General features: G+C 42.9%; 1 protein-coding gene across 8 annotated transcripts in view; it reads left to right on the top strand.

Moving 5' to 3' along the window:
* Positions 1-19250, top strand: part of NCKAP1 (NCK associated protein 1) — a 181883-nt gene that overhangs the window by 143037 nt on the left and 19596 nt on the right. For all 8 annotated transcript variants that reach the window (XM_056536108.1, XM_056536107.1, XM_056536106.1 and 5 more), the window contains 4 exons: positions 2481-2611; positions 5211-5308; positions 10714-10807; positions 13704-13786. In XM_056536108.1, coding sequence (XP_056392083.1) covers positions 2481-2611; positions 5211-5308; positions 10714-10807; positions 13704-13786 — 406 coding nt within the window. The remainder of the gene's footprint in view (positions 1-2480; positions 2612-5210; positions 5309-10713; positions 10808-13703; positions 13787-19250) is intronic.

The following is a 19250-nucleotide window of genomic DNA, read 5'->3' as shown; positions in this document are numbered from 1 at the left end:
GCCCCCTCCCACAGACATGAATGGAGGGGAGGTGGCGTGACATCAGGTCCCCAGTCCCGGAAACCTGGAGGTTTCCGAAACTAGAGACGCAGTCCCCGCATAGAATGCGGGTGCTGCAGGGAGATCGCAGCGGGGCCCCCGCGATCAGACATCTTATCTCCTATCCTTTGGATAGGGGATACATTTTTTTGCCCGGAATACCCCTTTAAGGCAGCGATGTCCAAACTGTGGCCCTCCAGATGTTACCCAGCCGTTTGCTGTCTGGGCATGCTGGGAGTTGTAGTTTTGCAACATCTGAAGAGCCACAGTGAAAGACAACCTGCACGGCTGCACAGGGGCCCAGTAAGCATGGGGTGCACTACTATCTCAAAAAAGAAAATGGTGGTTCCGGTTGTCGGTAATGACTTCTCAGACTTTATCTACTTGGTCATCATGGTAATGACAAGGCCTCGCAAGCAAACCAGTGCCAACCAAATACCACCATACAGCACCAAATACCACAGTATAACTAGCAGTGCCAAACAAATTTCACAGTGCGGCACAACATACTTTCCCAGCAGTACCAAACAAATCCCACAGTGCTGTACAACCTCCTCAGCAGTGCCAAATTAATACTAAAGTGCAGCCTTTCCAGGACAATAGGGGGAATTTATTAAGGGTAGTGTAGGTGAAAGATTTTACCACCATGTATAATTTGTGTGATGGCAAGATGTATGTGCACCAAATTTATTAAGTGGTTGTATGGCATGGGAAAAATATGGTGCTAGCACACTTTTTTTATTTATTTTTTTCATTACACTTCAGTACACCACTTGTGCAAAATTAGGCTACTTTTTAGAAATACTGTTTTATTTCAGAAAATGATTTAGATGAAAGGAAACAATATAACTTTTATGATTAATATATTATGTTAATGCCTCAGATATTTTTAAGTTTAAGACTAGCCATACACTCTAGTTCAGTGTTGGCAGAACCCATTGAATGCCACAATAGCTGCTTAATATCTAGCATGTATTGAGGCAGATTTTGCCCCAGAGAGAAGGATGAGGCCTGTTTGACTGCCCAAATCTTTTGTTCTTTGATGAGCTGCCGCCAAAGGACTGTAGCAGCAGTTTCACCCCTTACTCCATTGAGAACACAAGCACACTTGGCCATGCTGAGCGTCTGTGTATCGGTGCGGATGAGGAAAAGACCTATCTATGCAGTTATGACTTGAGATGAAAGTCATCCGAGCCTGCCTGTTTTTGTGGTTTGTCCAACAGTCTCCTCTGTGAAGGTTTTCCCAAATATCTTACAACAGCAGATGTCACAAGAAAGGAGCATAATGTATTTTACATGCCTAATCCATCGTTCAAACGGATGAAAGACCACTGCCTTGAGAGGTGTTATATGGGTTTATTCCCATCTTCTCAATAAAATAAACTCAGCCGTGTAAGCATGTATGTTGCTGGTGTAGCATTTAGCTAATGGCTACCTCACATGTATGCCAAGTGGCTTAAAGGGAAACTGACAGCTGGTTCACCTGCACTAAACCCAATACACAGGGCTGTAGTGCTGGTGAACCTGAGTAAAATGATGTATTACTTACAAAAATCTGTCCAGCCCTTTTTGAGTTACGGGCTCCATTGCTAGTATGCAAATATGGCCCTGGAGTGCTGACGCAGCTTTCTCCTCATTGCTCTTTATGTCCCATGAGAGCACTCTGCTATTCTATAAGAGCGTTTACATGGGCACAGGTTCTTATGTCTTTAAAACATGACAGTGAAAATTTATGCATAAGCAGAAGATGGCGGCATATGGGAGCTCGGAAAGCCAGCACCCGCCTCCATTGCGCAAAGAGACATATTTGCATACAATTAACAGCCTGGAAATCAGAAACGTGTGGACAGATTTTGTGAATAAGACATCATTTTACTCAGGGTCACCCGCACTATAACCCTGTGTATTGGTTTAAGTGTGGATGAACCAGCTGTCCGTTACCCTTTAAAGGGGTTTTCCCCAAGATTAAAACGTATTACCTCTCCACAGGGATAAGTATCTTATTCATGATGGTCCCTTGTCCCCTAAGTGAAGAAGCAGTAGCAGGCATGCTTGGCTGCAGCTCCATTCACTTGCTCTGGGACTTCTGAAGATAGCCAAGCATTGTACTCAATTTCGATATTCGTAGAACTAGTAAATTGGGTGTCGGCTGCACACGTTCACTGCTAATTCATTCACTTGGGGGACATTGGACCTCCCCGTTCTCATGATCATTGGGGTCGGAGCAGTTTGATCAGTTACTTATCACCTTTCCACAAGAGAAGTGATAAGTTATCATTTTGGGAAAACCTCTAGGAGATGCCTAGTCTAGTTCTGCTCCTTTCCAGCTGTCCCTTATATCTTCTTTTCTTGCTTTTGATATGTCACACATTATTCCTATGAATAAATGACCTAGACACAGCTTGTTCACTTCTTATAATCTGATCTTATTTTATTCTTAGGTATTTGGAAACACTATTAAGGCAAGTTAGCAATGGTCATATAGCTTATTTTCCAGCAATGAAAGCCTTTGTAAATCTGCCCACGGAAAATGAACTAACCTTCAATGCTGAGGAATACTCGGACATATCTGGTGAGTAGAATAGGTTGGAGAATTAGTTGACAGCTAGTGCCTCCAATATCATGAACATTGGGCTTAAATGGAAAATAATATTATGTGAATAGAAAAATGCAGATGTGAAGCTTCTTCAAAGAAAATTATCCATTAAAAAGTTCACCTTATTTGGCCTCTCTCTCTACAATTACTGCTTTTACACATGGGTCTTACATGTGCCATTGACCAGTAACAATATTGTGGTTATTGGGTCATTGTAAAGCTATATTAACATATATTGGCAGATCATCTACTTGATGCCTTTTTCATCTTGACAAGGATGTGTGGCTTAAAGGGGTATTCCGCCCCTAGACATCTTATCCCCTATCCAAAGTATAGGGGATAAGATGTCTGATCACGGGGTTCCCGTAGCTGGGACATCACGACCCCGCCTCTCATGATGTCACGCCACGCCCCTCAATGCAAGTCTATGGGAGGGAGCATGGCTGAGGCCATGCCCCCTCCCATAGACTTGCATTGAGGGGGCGTGGCCGTGGCGTCATGACCCCCGCTGCCCGCTCCAAGTGTTCAAAATTTTCAAATGCTGGGGCGGAGTACCCCTTTAATTAGAATGGGGTATGGCTTTACAGGAAGGGGGTTGGCTTAACCCCTTAAAGACCAAGCCCATTTTCACCTTAAGGGCCAGGCCAATTTTATTTTTGCATTTTCGTTTTTTTCCTCCCATATAAGGGCTTGTTTTTTACGTGACCAATTGTACTTTGTAATGAAACCTCACATTTTACCATCAAATATACGGCGAACCAAAAAAATATTTTTTTAGGGAGGAAATGAAAACCACAATTTTGCACATTTTGGAGAGTTTCGTTTTCACACTGTACAATTTACGGTAAACATGACGTGTTCTTTATTCTGTGGGTCAATACGATTAAAATGATACCCATGGCTAGATACTTTTATATTTTTGTACCCCTTAAAAAAAATCTAAAACTTTGTTCAAAATCAGTAATCTAAAATCGCCTTATTTTGACCACCTATAACTTTTTCATTTTTCCATGTATAGGACGGTATGGGGGCTCATTTTTTGTGCCGTCTTCTGTACTTTTTATCAATACCACTTTTGCATATATAAAACTTTTATATAATTTTTTATGAATTTGTTTTTTAATAAAATGTGACAAAAAAGCAGCATTTTTGGACTTTTTAAAATTTTTTAGGTTTACGCCGTTCACCGTACGGGAACATTAACATTATATTTTGATAGTTTGGACATTTACGCACGTGGTGATACCAAATGTGTTTCTTAAAAAAAAAAAAATGTTACGCTTTTTTGGAGGTAAAATCGGAAAAACTGACTATTTTTATTGGGGGGGAGGGGATTTTTCACTTTTTTTTTTTAACATTTTCCAACTTTTTTTTTTTTTTTTACACTTTTTATGTCCCCATAGGGGACTATCTATAGCAATCATTTGATTGCTAATACTGTTCAGTGCTATGCATAGGACATAGCACTGATCAGTGTTATCGGTTATCTTCTGCTCTGGTCTGCTCGATCTCAGACCAGAGCAGGAGACACCGGGAGACGGATGGAGGCAGGTGAGGGGACCTCTGTCCGCCATTAGACATGATTGGATCGCGGCTGCAGGCGATCCAATCATCTATTTTATCATGTGCATTGCTGCAGATACAGTGATCTGTACAGATCACTGCATCTGAGGGGTTAATGGCGGACATCCGCGCAATCGCGGTTGTCGGCCTTTACCGGCGGGTCCCCGGCTGCTGATAGCAGCTGGAACCTGCCGTGTATGACACGACCACTGCTCCGATGCTCACGGTCATACACAGGACGTAAATGTACGTCCTGGTGTGCGAAGTACGGCCAAACCAGGACGTACATTTACGCCCGTGGCCGTTAAGGGGTTAAAGTGGGACCTACTTCAGCAAATTTAGGTGTAGATTCTTAAAGCATACCTGTCCTTTGCAAAAAAAAAACTTTGTATATTTTGTAGACTATAACATTATATGTATTTTTGTAATATTCATTGGTTAAAAAACTTGTATATTTTTGGGTTGGGTGAAAATATACCGACCCTGCGGCTATTGCCTGTGTGTCTCTGTGCAGAGACAAAATACGGAAAGTGTATGCGGGACAACAGGGCACTGTGCAGGCTCCTGGCTTGTCAATCAGCCTGCTGTGTGAGTCGGGAGTCTTGGTGCACAGCACAAATTAATGCCACAGTTTTGAGCTGTATGTAGTAAAGTTCCATCTCTGCCCTAAACCTATACAGCATTTTCACAGAACTACATTTGGTCATAGTCACTCCACCCCCATTGAGCTTTTCATCCTTTTTAACATGGCGAGCAGAGGGCAGTAGAGGACATGTTTGTTTATTCCTTCTAGTCTACTATATCACAGACCGGATATCCAGGAATATGTCTGCCTCCCTGACCATGCCTAAACAATTTTTATGTGTCTTTTTATAAACTGTGTACTTTACATTTAGCACTTTTTTTTTTAACAGTAAGCATTTTTTGCTATCCCAAACTATTTGTTCAAGCATTTGTGGTTGCTGAAGTTGTATATTCTGACCCTAAACATTCTGTTCTGATAATTCCACAGAAATGAGAGCCCTCTCCGAGCTGCTAGGACCCTATGGCATGAAGTTTCTCAGTGAAAGTCTAATGTGGCACATTTCTTCCCAAGTGGCCGAACTCAAGGTATTTTATTGTAGACCTACAGATCGATATTGCTGTAAGGATTTAACTCTAAATAGGCTTGTCCTGAATGTAGATAGTCTCCTGTTTTCATGAATTCCGTACATAATGGAAAGCTTTCATTTGATGTATTAAATTTAGCTTGTTGTGTGCAGATCCAGACACCAGAATACAACTTGCTCATGTATACAAATACAAAGCTGCCGTCCCTTAAGTTACCCAACTCAGCCAAGCCTACGTCACTTATTTAATGTACTCGCCTATGTTCCTTCATAAAACTTCTGCTAGATTCACTGTGACAAGAAGTGTTAGCATATTTGCTCATATGCAGATAGTAAAGATGGATTGCTTTCCAGTGCAACCTTTTGGCAGGCGGCAATTCAATGTTTGGCTCCTTGTAAAGGAGTACTCTAGTATAGAAAACCGTATCGCCTATCCTAAGGATCTGAATGCTGGGACCCTGCAACCCAGCAAAAAAATAAAAAAAGGCATGCACACTTAGCCACGGTCCCCTGCAGCTCCCATGCGGCTCTGTGCTGTGCCCTGATATTTCTTCTTCCAGTCTTCCGAGACAAATGCTCTGTACATGACCGTCCCACCTTGAAGCCAGTGATTGGCTTAGCAGGCAGGTCCTGCTCTAAGTGCTTGTCTGGGAAGTAGGAAGAAGACAGGGGAAAGGGAGATGTGGGAGAACAGGGCTAGGTAAGTGCCTCATCAGCATTTTTTTATTTTTTTAAAGCAAATTCTGGTCTATTCACACGTACAGTATTCTGTGCAGATTTTATGCGCAGGATTTTATGCTGCAGATTCAAATGTAAACTAAATGACTAAACACAGCTTCAAATCCTGCGCATGAAATTGCGCAGAATACTGTACGTGTGAATAGACCCTAAAGGGTATGGTCACATGTGTGTAACTCGTAGCTTGGAATATTCGCTGACCAGTTTCACTACCGTTCATTTTAATGTGTTTGCCTGTAATCTGCAAATCTGCCACTATTGCAAATTTTCTAGGGACCTTTTGAAGTTATTGTTAGCAAAACTTGCAGCGAATTTGTTTCCCGCTATGAATAAACATATCCTTAAAAAGCTTAACAGTGGGGGCCATTATGCTTTGCTCATGGGTTCTTCCTTATATTTGTTCCCTAGCCTAGTTTTAAATCTAAATGTGTCCCTGTCACTTAAAAAAATGGAGCTTATCTCCTGCAGTCTTATGATCAGCGGAGGTCTGAACACCCACATCCCACCTGCTGAAAACGTTTGTGTGACATGTTAAAAGTTTTTTAAAGTGACAGGGACACTTTAAAGTATTTCTCATGTAATCTTTAAGTTGATTATATTTCTTTACTCTTTTACTCTTCACCAAAGTCCAGGACTGAATAAATAAATACAGTGACCCCTCGACCTACGATGGCCCCGACATACGATCATTTCAACATACGATGGCCTCTCAGAGGCCATCGCATGTTGAAGGCAGCATCAACATATGATGCTTTTGTATGTCGGGGCCATCGCATAAACGGCTATCCGGCAGCGCTGACTTCTTCAGCTGCCACCGGATAGACGTTTACGGTGCCCTGTGAGCTCTGGTGATGGTCTCTTACCTGTCCTCGGGGCTCCGGCGCGTCCTCTTCGGGATCCTCTGCATCGTCGGCACTCTCCATCGTCGTTATCACGTCGCTGCGCACGCCGTCCCGTCATCCAATAGGAGCGGCTTTCGTAGGGACGTGATGGCGGCGACAGAGAGCGAGGATGCCGGGGAAGCGGAGGCCTTGCTGGAGTGTCGGGGACACCCCGGGGACACGGCGACAACGATGGACGGCGACATCCCGGGCACGGCAGCGGTGACGTCCTGAGCGGCAGGGACAGGTGAGTAAAACTTCCTCTAACAGTGGTCTACAACCTACGGACCTCCAGATGTTGCAAAACTACAACACCCAGCATGCCCGGACAGCCAACGGCTGTCTGGGCATGCTGGGTGTTGTAGTTTTGCGACATCTGGCCGTCCGCAGGTTGCACACCGTTTGGAACGGATTACCATTGTATGTTGAGGGACCACTGTACCAGCGCTGTATGGGTCAGATATTGATATAAATAATTTATTAGTGAGATAAAAGTGAATAATAAATAAGGGTATTACTATATGATGAGAGACGGTTATAGACACAGATGTTCAATACTTCAGATTAGAGATGAGCGACCTTACAGTAAATTCGATTCGTCACGAACTTCTCGGCTCGGCAGTTGATGACTTTTCCTGCATAAATTAGTTCAGCTTTCAGGTGCTCCGGTGGGCTGGAAAAGGTGGATACATTCCTAGGAAAGAGTCTCTTAGGACTATATCCACCTTTTCCAGCCCACCGGAGCACCTGAAAGCTGAACTAATTTATGCAGGAAAAGTTATCAACTGCCGAGCCGAGAAGTTCGTGACGAATCGAATTTACTGTAAGTTCGCTCATCTCTACTTCAGATGATTCCCATCAGTCACTATAAAAACAAAATGTATGGAGCTAATACCATGGTCATTATATAGTAACACCCTAATTTATTATCCAGTTTTATCTCGCTAATAAATTATTTATATCAATATAACCATACAGCGCTGGTATTGATTTTTTAGTTTTCTACACATATTAGGGTTAACAGGGATCCATAAGAATACCTGGCAGCAACATTTAGGCAATAAAGCAATCGGAAGCGCTGGTATAACTAGAATTATATAAAGTCTAGGACTAGGGCCAAGATGCTGTCATTTTGGGCAACATTTCTCTTTTTTTTCCTCCTGTGCACCTATTTATTTCTGCATAAAGTATCTATCATCTGAAGAGTCTATAATCCAGTATAAGTGCCTTTCCTTCTACCTGTAGGCATTTTGTCTGCTTTCAACCTGTCAATCTGTCTGTCTGGCTTTATATGCATGACGAGCAAGCAAAGGTCATTCCACAGACGTGTTGAGAGGTGGAAAATGTTGCTGCTTTTTTTTTTTTTTTTTTACTTGTAAATTTTATAAGCTGCTTTTCATTTTTTTTTTTTTTTTTTTTTTTTTTTTTTTGTACGTGCACAGGAGTAGGTTTGGACGACATGGTTATGTTAATATAGATTTTAAGTACAGTCTTACACAGATAAAGGCTCTTTTACAATGGTTGACAGGAGGCAGAAAATTGATGCTGATGATGTTGATCGGCATTTGTTTGCTGAGCCTTCACAAATCTCAATCAATTGTGCAGCCATTCAGATTAATAATTTTTAGCCAGTTTACACCGCGCGATGTGTGGCTAATAATAATTTGAATGGCTGCACAAAACATTTGCCTTTGTATAAGGACTTTGAGGGCCATATTAGATGGCCTGAACACAATTGTTTACAGGGCCTTTGTGGGGGGCCACACAAGCGATCGCTGGATTAGATGGGGAGATGAGCTATTGACAGCTGATTTTATTTTTATTTTTTAATATTGATTAAAAAGACCCAATCATCTGTTCATCAGCCAATCTCTGGCCCTATTTCACGGGCGATACTGTCCTGTAATAGAGTCCCAAGACTACTTTTGCAGGCAATTTTTAATTCAGGGTACTATTAGGCTATTAGAATATCTGCACGGAATTCTGCACAGAAATTCTGCAGAAATAAATTGTCCATCCATTTCAATGGAATTCCTTCAGCAGAAATTCTGCTGTGTGAATGGGACAGCAGAATCCTATTGAAATGTATTGGCTTTAAATTCATGCAGAATTTTCATGTGGAATTCCATGCAGAAAGTCTGGAGTGTGAACATAACCTTACATGGCCCAAACCGCATTGAAAAGAGCACCTGTCTCCTAGATCAGCGCTCGCTTATAGAGCCTACATGGAGGGAGATTTATCTAAACTTCTGCAGAGGAAAAGTTGACCAGCTGCCCTTAGCAACCAATCAGATTGCTTTTTTTTTTTGGAGGCTTGAGGTTTGATAAAATGTGGGTAGGACTGCACAAACAATGCTGCTATCACCTGCTGGACGAAGATTTTTTTGACAGGTCAAGATAGCCTGAATATCCCTGACCATATATTGTTTACATATCATTCACCCTGTGTAATAGGGCCCTAAGGTGGCAGATTGGGTTAACTTGGAACTGATTGAAAGGCCATTGAGTGTTTAGGCTGCATCGTCTGCAATAATAGAAAGTATATGGTACAAAGTGTACTTGATTTTCAAGGTTCGAGATCATGAGACAATTACTGTATTTTTCGCCATATAAGACGCACTTTTTCTTCCCCAAAACTGTGGGGAGGGGAGTTAGTGCGTCTTATACGGCGAATACACAACTATCACGGCGGTCTCTGCGGACATCAACAGCCGGGACCCGCGGCTAGTACAGGACATAACCGATCGCAGTGATGCCCTGTATTAACCCTTCAGACACGGCAATCAAAGCTGACCGCCGCGTCTGAAGCGAAAATAACTCTAACTCGACTGTTCAGTCAGAGGGTTCGGGACGCCGCAGTGAAAACGCGGCATCCCCAACAGCTTACAGGAGACCGGAAGAGACCTTACCTGCCTCCTCGGTGTCTGCTCTGTGCCGGGATCCCCTGCATGACCGGCGCTCTCCTTCGTCGCCATCATGTCGTCGCGCACGCCGTCACGTCATCCAATAGGAGCGGCGTGCATGGCGACGTCATGGCAGCGACGGAGAGCGAGGATACCCGGCAGCAGAGACGTTCCGGAGCGACGGGCGACATCCAGGGCAGCGGCACGAGTGGTGACGGGTCCGGAGCAGCGGGGACACGTGAGTACTACCTCTTATACCAGTGGTCTTCAACCTGCGGACCTCCAGATGTTGCAAAACTACAACTCCCAGCATGCCCGGACAGCCAACGGCTGTCCGGGCATGCTGGGAGTTGTAGTTTTGCAACATCTGAAGGTCCGCAGGTTGAAGATCACTGTCCTATACTTTACATTGTATTTGGTTCAGAATCTTTATTTTCTAGATTTTTATCCTATAAAATTAGGTGCGTCTTATATGACGAAAAATACGGTACATATTTAACAGCAAACTGACTGCATACGTTTCTTGCAGGTAGAAAATATCACCTAAATTAACAGGAAAAAAATCATTAAAGGCTTGTTCTGGGACTTTTTCATTATCTTTAGAATAGGCCAACAATATCTGATCTGCCGAGCCTTAGACTGTCAGAGAATTGATATTGATACTCTAAAGACAGGCCCATCAGTAAATCCCCCGAAAACCTATTTAAATTAACAGTAAATAAAATACAATAAGCTGCAATTTGTTCAGATAACCTAGTAAATACTCAGTGATGGTTAGGTTGTCTGCGTTATACATTATTCTAAATTGCATCAAAAATCTAGTTTTTTTTAGGTTGTATTTGGTGAACAAATGCATTTACCCATTTCTTCTTTTTACTTTGCAGAAACTTGTGGTGGAAAATGTTGAGGTGTTAACACAAATGAGGACAAGTTTTGACAAACCTGAACAAATGGCTGCACTTTTCAAAAGACTTTCCTGTAAGTCACCATCACCAAAGAGGAGCGAACCCAGTGTTGTTTGCTTGGGTTATTAGTACTGTCTCTTACGTTTTCCAGAATAGCTTTATTCTTTTTGGTGCTTTTTGTGTTCAAATTTGCAGTGACTTGGGGTGAAACAGTGACATTTGCAACATCACTTAATGTGATCTCTTCTGTGGCACCCTAGACACCCGGTGCACAGAGCGAACTTCACTTTGTGCCGGATGAATGGCGGTGTCGGCTGAGGGCTCGCAATGTCACAGTCACGCCCCACTCGTGACCTCACGGCCACGCCCTCTCAATGCAAGTCTATGGGAGGGGTCGTGATGAATGCCAAGCCCCCTCCCATAGACTTGCATTGAGGGTGTGTGGTCGTTACATCACAAGCCTCCGGAGCTGCATCCAACGCTCTAAACAAATGCCGGTGCAGCTGGGAGATCCTTTGTATAGGGAATCAGATGTCTAGGGGCAGAGTACCCCCTTTAATGACCAGGTAGGCGGAAGTTAAGTAACAAAAAGTGACACTCCTGTGTACAGTCATTTCAGGTGACAGTGGTTTTGTGTTGGAAGTCGCAGGAAAAATGTGTCCTTATGGTCACAACTTTATGTTCAGTTTATTAACTTTATACGTTTTTCACTTTAAAGTGGTTGTCCAAACATGCACAGATAAATTAAGCAGCTTTACTTACCACTTTCTTTCTACAGCTCCCTGTGTCTTCATGGTAACAGGCAAGAAACCTTATAAACTGCCCCTGTTTCCCTGAAAATACACCCTACCCCGAAAATAAGCGCTAGCTGGATTATTGGGGGTGGGCTGCTGGGGCAGTGACGCTGTCGCTTTAAAATGTCTGCACGTATGCACGCCCGACGTCACGGACATGTCCCTGCCCCGGCTGCTACCGGTAAGCAGCAGAAGGAGATCCCGCCGCCGCCGAGAGCTGCAGCTTCAGTTGCGGACGGTGTGAAGGTGGGGAAGTGCTGGTTTATTATGGCAGAGGGGTGGGGGGCACTGTAGGAGTGTGGAGGACAACGGGGGGAGGGGGAAGATGGGGGGGGCTGCGGGAGTGTGTAGGATGGGGGGGCTGCGGGAGTGTGTAGGATGGGGGGGCTGCGGGAGTGTGCAGGATGGGGGGGCTGCAGAAGTGTGTAGGATGTGGGGGCTGCGGGAGTGTGTAGGATGGGGGGGCTTCAGGAGTGTGTAGGATGGGGGGGCTGCAGGAGTGTGTAGGATGGGGGGCTGCGGGAGTGTGTAGGATGGGGGGGCTGCGGGAGTGTGTAGGATGGGGGGGCTGCGGGAGTGTGTAGGATGGGGGGGCTGCGGGAGTGTGTAGGATGGGGAGGCTGCGGGAGTGTGTAGGATGGGGGGGCTGCGGGAGTGTGTAGGATGGGGGGGCTGCGGGAGTGTGTAGGATGGGGGGGCTGCGGGAGTGTGTAGGATGGAGGGCTGCGGGAGTGTGGAGGATGGGGGGCTGTATAGCAGTGTGGAGGATGGGGGCTGTGGGAGGATGGGGGGCTGTGGCAGTGTGGAAGAAGGGGGGGTGCGGCATCCTCCACACTGCTACAGCCCCCCATCCTCCACACTCCTGCAGCCCCCCATAAATAAATAAGCCTTACCCTGAAAATAAGCCCTAGTGTGTTTTTTGTGACTAAAATTAATATAAGACCCGGTCTTATTTTCGGAGAAACACGGTAGGTACATTTGCTGTCTTATACCTTGGAGACACATGGCCTGAATAGAATATATTCAATAAAGACCTTTTGCAAAGTTGCTCTATTTTTTATCCATTATGAGAATAAACATTGTTTGCAAAGGTAGACTTAGCCTTTAGGACAGGCTGCAGATTTGCTGCTACTGCTTTGTTTTGGTGCAGAAAACCTGCACATTTTCTGCAACTGATCCATAATGTGTTAAGATACCCTAAGGGTGTATTTATGTTTAATTATGTTTTTATCTCTGTTAAAAAGTTTGGGGGAAAAAAGTAAATAGAAACAAATGCGTATAGTTTGCATGCTTTAGTTATCATGCACATCGTTTTAGAGCTTTGTTGAGTTATTTTAAAGCCGCAGCTCTGTCTGTTATCTTGAGAATACAACTGTGGGTTTCTCCCATTAAAGGAAAACGGTCATCATGTTCACCCACACTAAACCCAATACACCGGGTTATAGTGCGGGTGAACAGGAGACCGATGCGGGGTCTCTGACTAATATACATACCTGCAGTCCGACCCCCACTCCCTCTGACGATCCTCTCCTCTTCTATCTGCACTGAATTGCTGGAGGTGGCCCCACCGGCTGGATTTGAATATTCATGGTCGCTGGTCACATGAATGTTTTTGCGTACTAAGCGCTCACGTGACCTTGAATATTCGAATCCAGCCGGCGGGCCCGCCTCCTGTGGACAATTGAGCGCAGATAGAAGTTGATCATCAGAGGGATCGGGCACCGGACTGAAGGTATGTATATTAGTCAGAGACCTCGCTTCGGTCTCCTGTTCACCCGCTCTATAACTTTAGTGTGGGTGAACGGGAGGACCGTTTTCCTTTAACTCAACTATATTGAAATCTCATGTGATCAATTATATAAATGTCAGTTTTTAATACATCAGAGGGGCAGTAGTGACTTAAGGAGGGGAAAAAATACAGGAAAAGCATGAAAACTACAAGTGATTTTAGTGAAGTTTCAGGAAAATCCCATTATGAACCACTTTAAAAACCTCATTACGTTCATGACAAATCTAACTTTTTGATATTGGGGCCTTACCATTAACCCTTTCTGATTTGTTTATGTAAATGTTACACATGTTAAATGTTATCTCTTGTGCAGTATATCCCTTTCAGGTGTCGGTTTGCTTTCTCCAGCCGGGCTTAATTTTGTATTCTCCTTTTTTTTGTTACAGCTGTAGACAGTGTCTTGAAGAGGATGACCATAATTGGGGTTATTTTGTCTTTCCGCTCGCTTGCACAGGAATCTCTCAGAGATGTAAGCATTTAGTATTATTTTTCTGTTCTTTCCATTACTTCATTGGGCATTATCATTAAAGGAAAATTGTCAGCCTGTTCACTCACACTAAACTCGGTACTGTTCACTCACACTAAACTCGGTACTGTTCACTCACACTAAACTCGGTACTGTTCACTCACACTAAACTCGGTACTGTTCACTCACACTAAACTCGGTACTGTTCACTCACACTAAACTCGGTACTGTTCACTCACACTAAACTCGGTACTGTTCACTCACACTAAACTCGGTACTGTTCACTCACACTAAACTCGGTACTGTTCACTCACACTAAACTCGGTACTGTTCACTCACACTAAACTCTGTACTGTTCACTCACACTAAACTCTGTACTGTTCACTCACACTAAACTCTGTACTGTTCACTCACACTAAACTCGGTACTGTTCACTCACACTAAACTCGGTACTGTTCACTCACACTAAACTCGGTACTGTTCACTCGCACTAAACTCTGTACTGTTCACTCGCACTAAACTCTGTACTGTTCACTCACACTAAACTCGGTACTGTTCACTCACACTAAACTCGGTACTGTTCACTCACACTAAACTCTGTACTGTTCACTCGCACTAAACTCTGTACTGTTCACTCGCACTAAACTCTGTACTGTTCACTCGCACTAAACTCTGTACTGTTCACTCGCACTAAACTCTGTACTGTTCACTCACACTAAACTCGGTACTGTTCACTCACACTAAACTCGGTACTGTTCACTCACACTAAACTCGGTACTGTTCACTCGCACTAAACTCGGTACTGTTCACTCGCACTAAACTCTGTACTGTTCACTCGCACTAAACTCTGTACTGTTCACTCACACTAAACTCGGTACTGTTCACTCACACTAAACTCGGTACTGTTCACTCACACTAAACTCTGTACTGTTCACTCGCACTAAACTCTGTACTGTTCACTCGCACTAAACTCTGTACTGTTCACTCGCACTAAACTCTGTACTGTTCACTCGCACTAAACTCTGTACTGTTCACTCGCACTAAACTCTGTACTGTTCACTCACACTAAACTCGGTACTGTTCACTCACACTAAACTCGGTACTGTTCACTCACACTAAACTCGGTACTGTTCACTCGCACTAAACTCTGTACTGTTCACTCACACTAAACTCGGTACTGTTCACTCACACTAAACTCGGTACTGTTCACTCACACTAAACTCTGTACTGTTCACTCGCACTAAACTCTGTACTGTTCACTCGCACTAAACTCTGTACTGTTCACTCGCACTAAACTCTGTACTGTTCACTCGCACTAAACTCTGTACTGTTCACTCACACTAAACTCGGTACTGTTCACTCACACTAAACTCGGTACTGTTCACTCACACTAAACTCGGTACTGTTCACTCGCACTAAACTCGGTACTGTTCACTCGCACTAAACTCTGTACTGTTCACTCGCACTAAACTCTGTACTGTTCACTCACACTAAACTCGGTACTGTTCACTCACACTAAACTCGGTACTGTTCACTCACACTAAACTCGGTACTGTTCACTCACACTAAACTCTGTACTGTTCACTCGCACTAAACTCTGTACTGTTCACTCGCACTAAACTCTGTACTGTTCACTCGCACTAAACTCGGTACTGTTCACTCGCACTAAACTCTACTGTTCACTCGCACTAAACTCTGTACTGTTCACTCACACTAAACTCTGTACTGTTCACTCACACTAAACTCGGTACTGTTCACTCACACTAAACTCTGTACTGTTCACTCGCACTAAACTCTGTACTGTTCACTCGCACTAAACTCTGTACTGTTCACTCGCACTAAACTCTGTACTGTTCACTCGCACTAAACTCTGTACTGTTCACTCACACTAAACTCTGTACTGTTCACTCACACTAAACTCTGTACTGTTCACTCACACTAAACTCTGTACTGTTCACTCACACTAAACTCTGTACTGTTCACTCGCACTAAACTCTGTACTGTTCACTCGCACTAAACTCTGTACTGTTCACTCACACTAAACTCTGTACTGTTCACTCACACTAAACTCGTTATTTGAGCATAGTGTGGGTGAACAGGAGTCCAACAGGGGTCTCTTACTTAAATATATTCAGTAGGTCCTGAGATATGTCCCCCAGAAGATCCTCTGCTGAATTCAGTGAATCGTGCACAGGGGACATATTCATTGTCAGTGACTCCACATCCTAGTGAAGTGGAGTCGTAGATAATGGATATGTAAATTTAGCCTGTGAAGCCCCGCCCTCTATGCGCAATTCACTGAATTCAGCAGAGAATTTTTGGGGGGGACATATTTAAGTAAGTGACCCCTCGTTGGACTCCTGTTCACCCACACTATACCCAGTGTATTATGTTTAGTGTGGGTGAACAGGTTGACAGTTTTCATTTTTTTTTTTTTTTTTTTTTTTTTTAAACTAAAACTTTTAGTATGTCATAGTGTGTTCAGACCCCGGACGATTGCTATGTAGAGCTGGGAAAAGTGCACGCTTTCAACTGTAAACTACGTGACAGAGATCATCTTGTAATGCAAGTCTATGGGACTGTCGTGGTCCTGTAGACAGAGAGCAGAAAGGGCTAAGCTGTGTGCTTCTCTCCCCTCTCACCCTTGAGATCAATTGAGATCTGAACACTCAGGCCTTGACTAATCAAAACTTTTGACATGTCTCAATGACGTCAAATGTTTTTTTTAAAGTGACAGACGGTTCACTTTCAGTTTTTCTCATCCTGCCTTTTGTCTTAGATTTGTTTCTCTACCCCACAAAATGTTTCTTTGGTAAAGCAGTTATTTATGAGACCAGTTATGAAAGTATAATGGATGGGGATCCTATTTCTGGGATTCTAACTCGAAACACCAGCTGACCCTACCAGTGTGAAGAAGGTGCTTAAAATATAACTTTTATTATTCCTTTAAAAGCTTAAAAAAAAAAAAAAAAAAAAAAAAAAGGTTCAGTCTAATTATAGTGTTGATATGATGGTATCTGTAAAGCAATCCATATTTAAAGCTGCTAAGATACATCAATAACCTGTCTGGAGTGCACTGTAGGCTATATGCACATCGATGGTCCCCAAATATAGCATCAAAGATACATATTCGCCCAACACGTTTCTATCGCTTATAGCAGCAATGTCATCAGGGGAGTGTCTTTCAATTATCAAATGGGGCTAAATATAAAATTCTCCAATTTTAAAGGAGGATTAAAGCAAGCAGCAAACAAAGCAACCTAGCAGTAATTTCACCATATGCATTGCCAAGTCTACATAACAGGACTTCTCCTCCAACCTAGGTCACTGGAATAACCTGAACATGGCCACCACTTGTGGTGAAGCCGCCTAGGTTTAGAGCATGTTAATAGGGTACATTGGAACATTAGTCATCTGTAGCCCCAATATCAACCCCTCCCTCCCCATTAGAGTCCAACCAGGAGCCATTAACCTATGGAACATGTAATGAAAGATTATTGATTGTTTATATTCCGTAAAAACTTGTTGTTATGCTGGTAATAAATATCCATATGGTGTTATGCCAGTAAAAAATACCCATATGGAGTTATGCCAGTTAAAGATGCCCAAATAAAGTGATTTCGGGAAACAGCTGCAACACATAAGAAAATGACCACCCTTTATACAATAATCTGCCCACTATAATGGGGGAACATAGGGTTAACTGCTGAAGCCATATCTGAACATTATCAGATAAGCTGGACGAGCTTCTCCGGCAGTGCGCAGGTCAGGCAGACATAGCCAACCCTTCTGCCACTGCAGGAGCGTGCCGCCATCATACAATTCACAGGACAACAAACAGTGAGTAACCTCTTAGGAGGAAGAATTTTCCCTTAGTCATACATGTGGTATAGGGGATCTGAATGGTATTGTTTTCTTGCTTTGCAGGTCAACGCCCACTTATGGGCTCATGTGAGTGAAAATCAATAATGGGGCTGTGCTGTTGCACAACTATCTCTCCGCAGGCTCTAGAAACATATGTACCGTATGTATTTTCTCTTGCAGGTTATTCCAGTGACCTAGGTTGGAGGAGAAGTCCTGTTATGTAGACCTGGCAATGCATATGGTGAAATTACTGCTAGGTTGCTTTGTTTGCTGCTTGCTTTAAACCTCCTTTAAAATTGGAGAATTTTATATTGATTCCCCTCTGATAATCGAAAGACACTCCCCTGATGACGTCGCTGCTATAAGCGATAGAAACACGTTGGGAGAATATGTATTTCTGATGCTATATTTTGGGATCTGTGATGTGCATATTGGCTACAGTGCACTCCGGATAGGTTATTGATGTATCTTAGCAGCTTTAAATAAGGATTGCTTTACAGATACCATCATATTAACACTATAAATAAAGGAATTTAAAGGAATAATAAAAGTTATATTTTAAGCACTTACTTCAAGCTGATAGGGTCAGCTGGTGTTTCGCGTTACTATATATTGCAAGAAGGCATAAAATTACGGTGGTATGCAGGACCATTAATTTTTGTGCATAATTTGTGCTATTTCTGGGATTCTCCACCTCTACCATTAATACGTGTTTCACTCAATGCAGCCAGATAGAGAGAAATTTACTTATAGCTTTTTCTATCATTTCCTTTCTATGTAATGGGTAGCAAGACTGTCTGCAATTATTGCTTGGGAACACTTATGCCAAGCAAATCCATAAAAGCTGTTTAAGTAAAATCGTATCAATGAAACGTCTGAGTACTTAGGGATTGGTCATCATGTTTGTATATATTCTGTGAATAAGATCAATATGAACAATCAGTAGCATTTAGGCTTATATTATTATAACTGATTCCTGCTACAATTGTATCCCTCCCTCCATTGTGTGTCGCAGAGGTGGCCATGGACAGCAACCATGCATTTGTAGAGACTACGTTCTTGGGATTGAATTGGGGTTTCAGAATGATTTAAAGGGGTATTCCAGGAAAAAACTTTTTATATATATCAACTGGCTCCAGAAAGTTAAACAGATTTGTAAATTACTTCTATAAAAAAATCTTAATCCTTTCAGTACTTATGAGCTTCTGAAGTTAAGGTTGTTCTTTTCTGTCTAAGTAATCTCTGATGTCACGTGTCTTGTGAAACGCCCAGTTTAGAAGAGGTTTGCTATGGGGATTTGCTTCAAAACTGGGCGTTTCCTGAGACGCGTGTCATCAGAGAGCACTTAGACAGAAAAGAACAACCTTAACTTCAGAAGCTCATAAGTGCTGAAAGGATTAAGATTTTTTTATAGAAGTAATTTACAAATCTGTTTAACTTTCTGGAGCCAGTTGATATATAAAAAAAAGTTTTTTCCTGGATAACCCTTTTAACCAGTAGAAATATTTAAAACTTATTATTATATTTTTTTAATAAAGGAAAGTAAGGTGTAGAGCAGTGTTCTTCAACCTGCGTGCCTCCAGATGTTGCAAAACCACAACTC

This window comes from Hyla sarda, chromosome 8, assembly GCF_029499605.1.
Source record: "Hyla sarda isolate aHylSar1 chromosome 8, aHylSar1.hap1, whole genome shotgun sequence".
NCBI lineage: Eukaryota > Metazoa > Chordata > Amphibia > Anura > Hylidae > Hyla > Hyla sarda.
The sequence above is the reverse complement of the archived record's forward strand: the minus strand, read 5'-3'. Positions and strand labels throughout refer to the sequence as shown.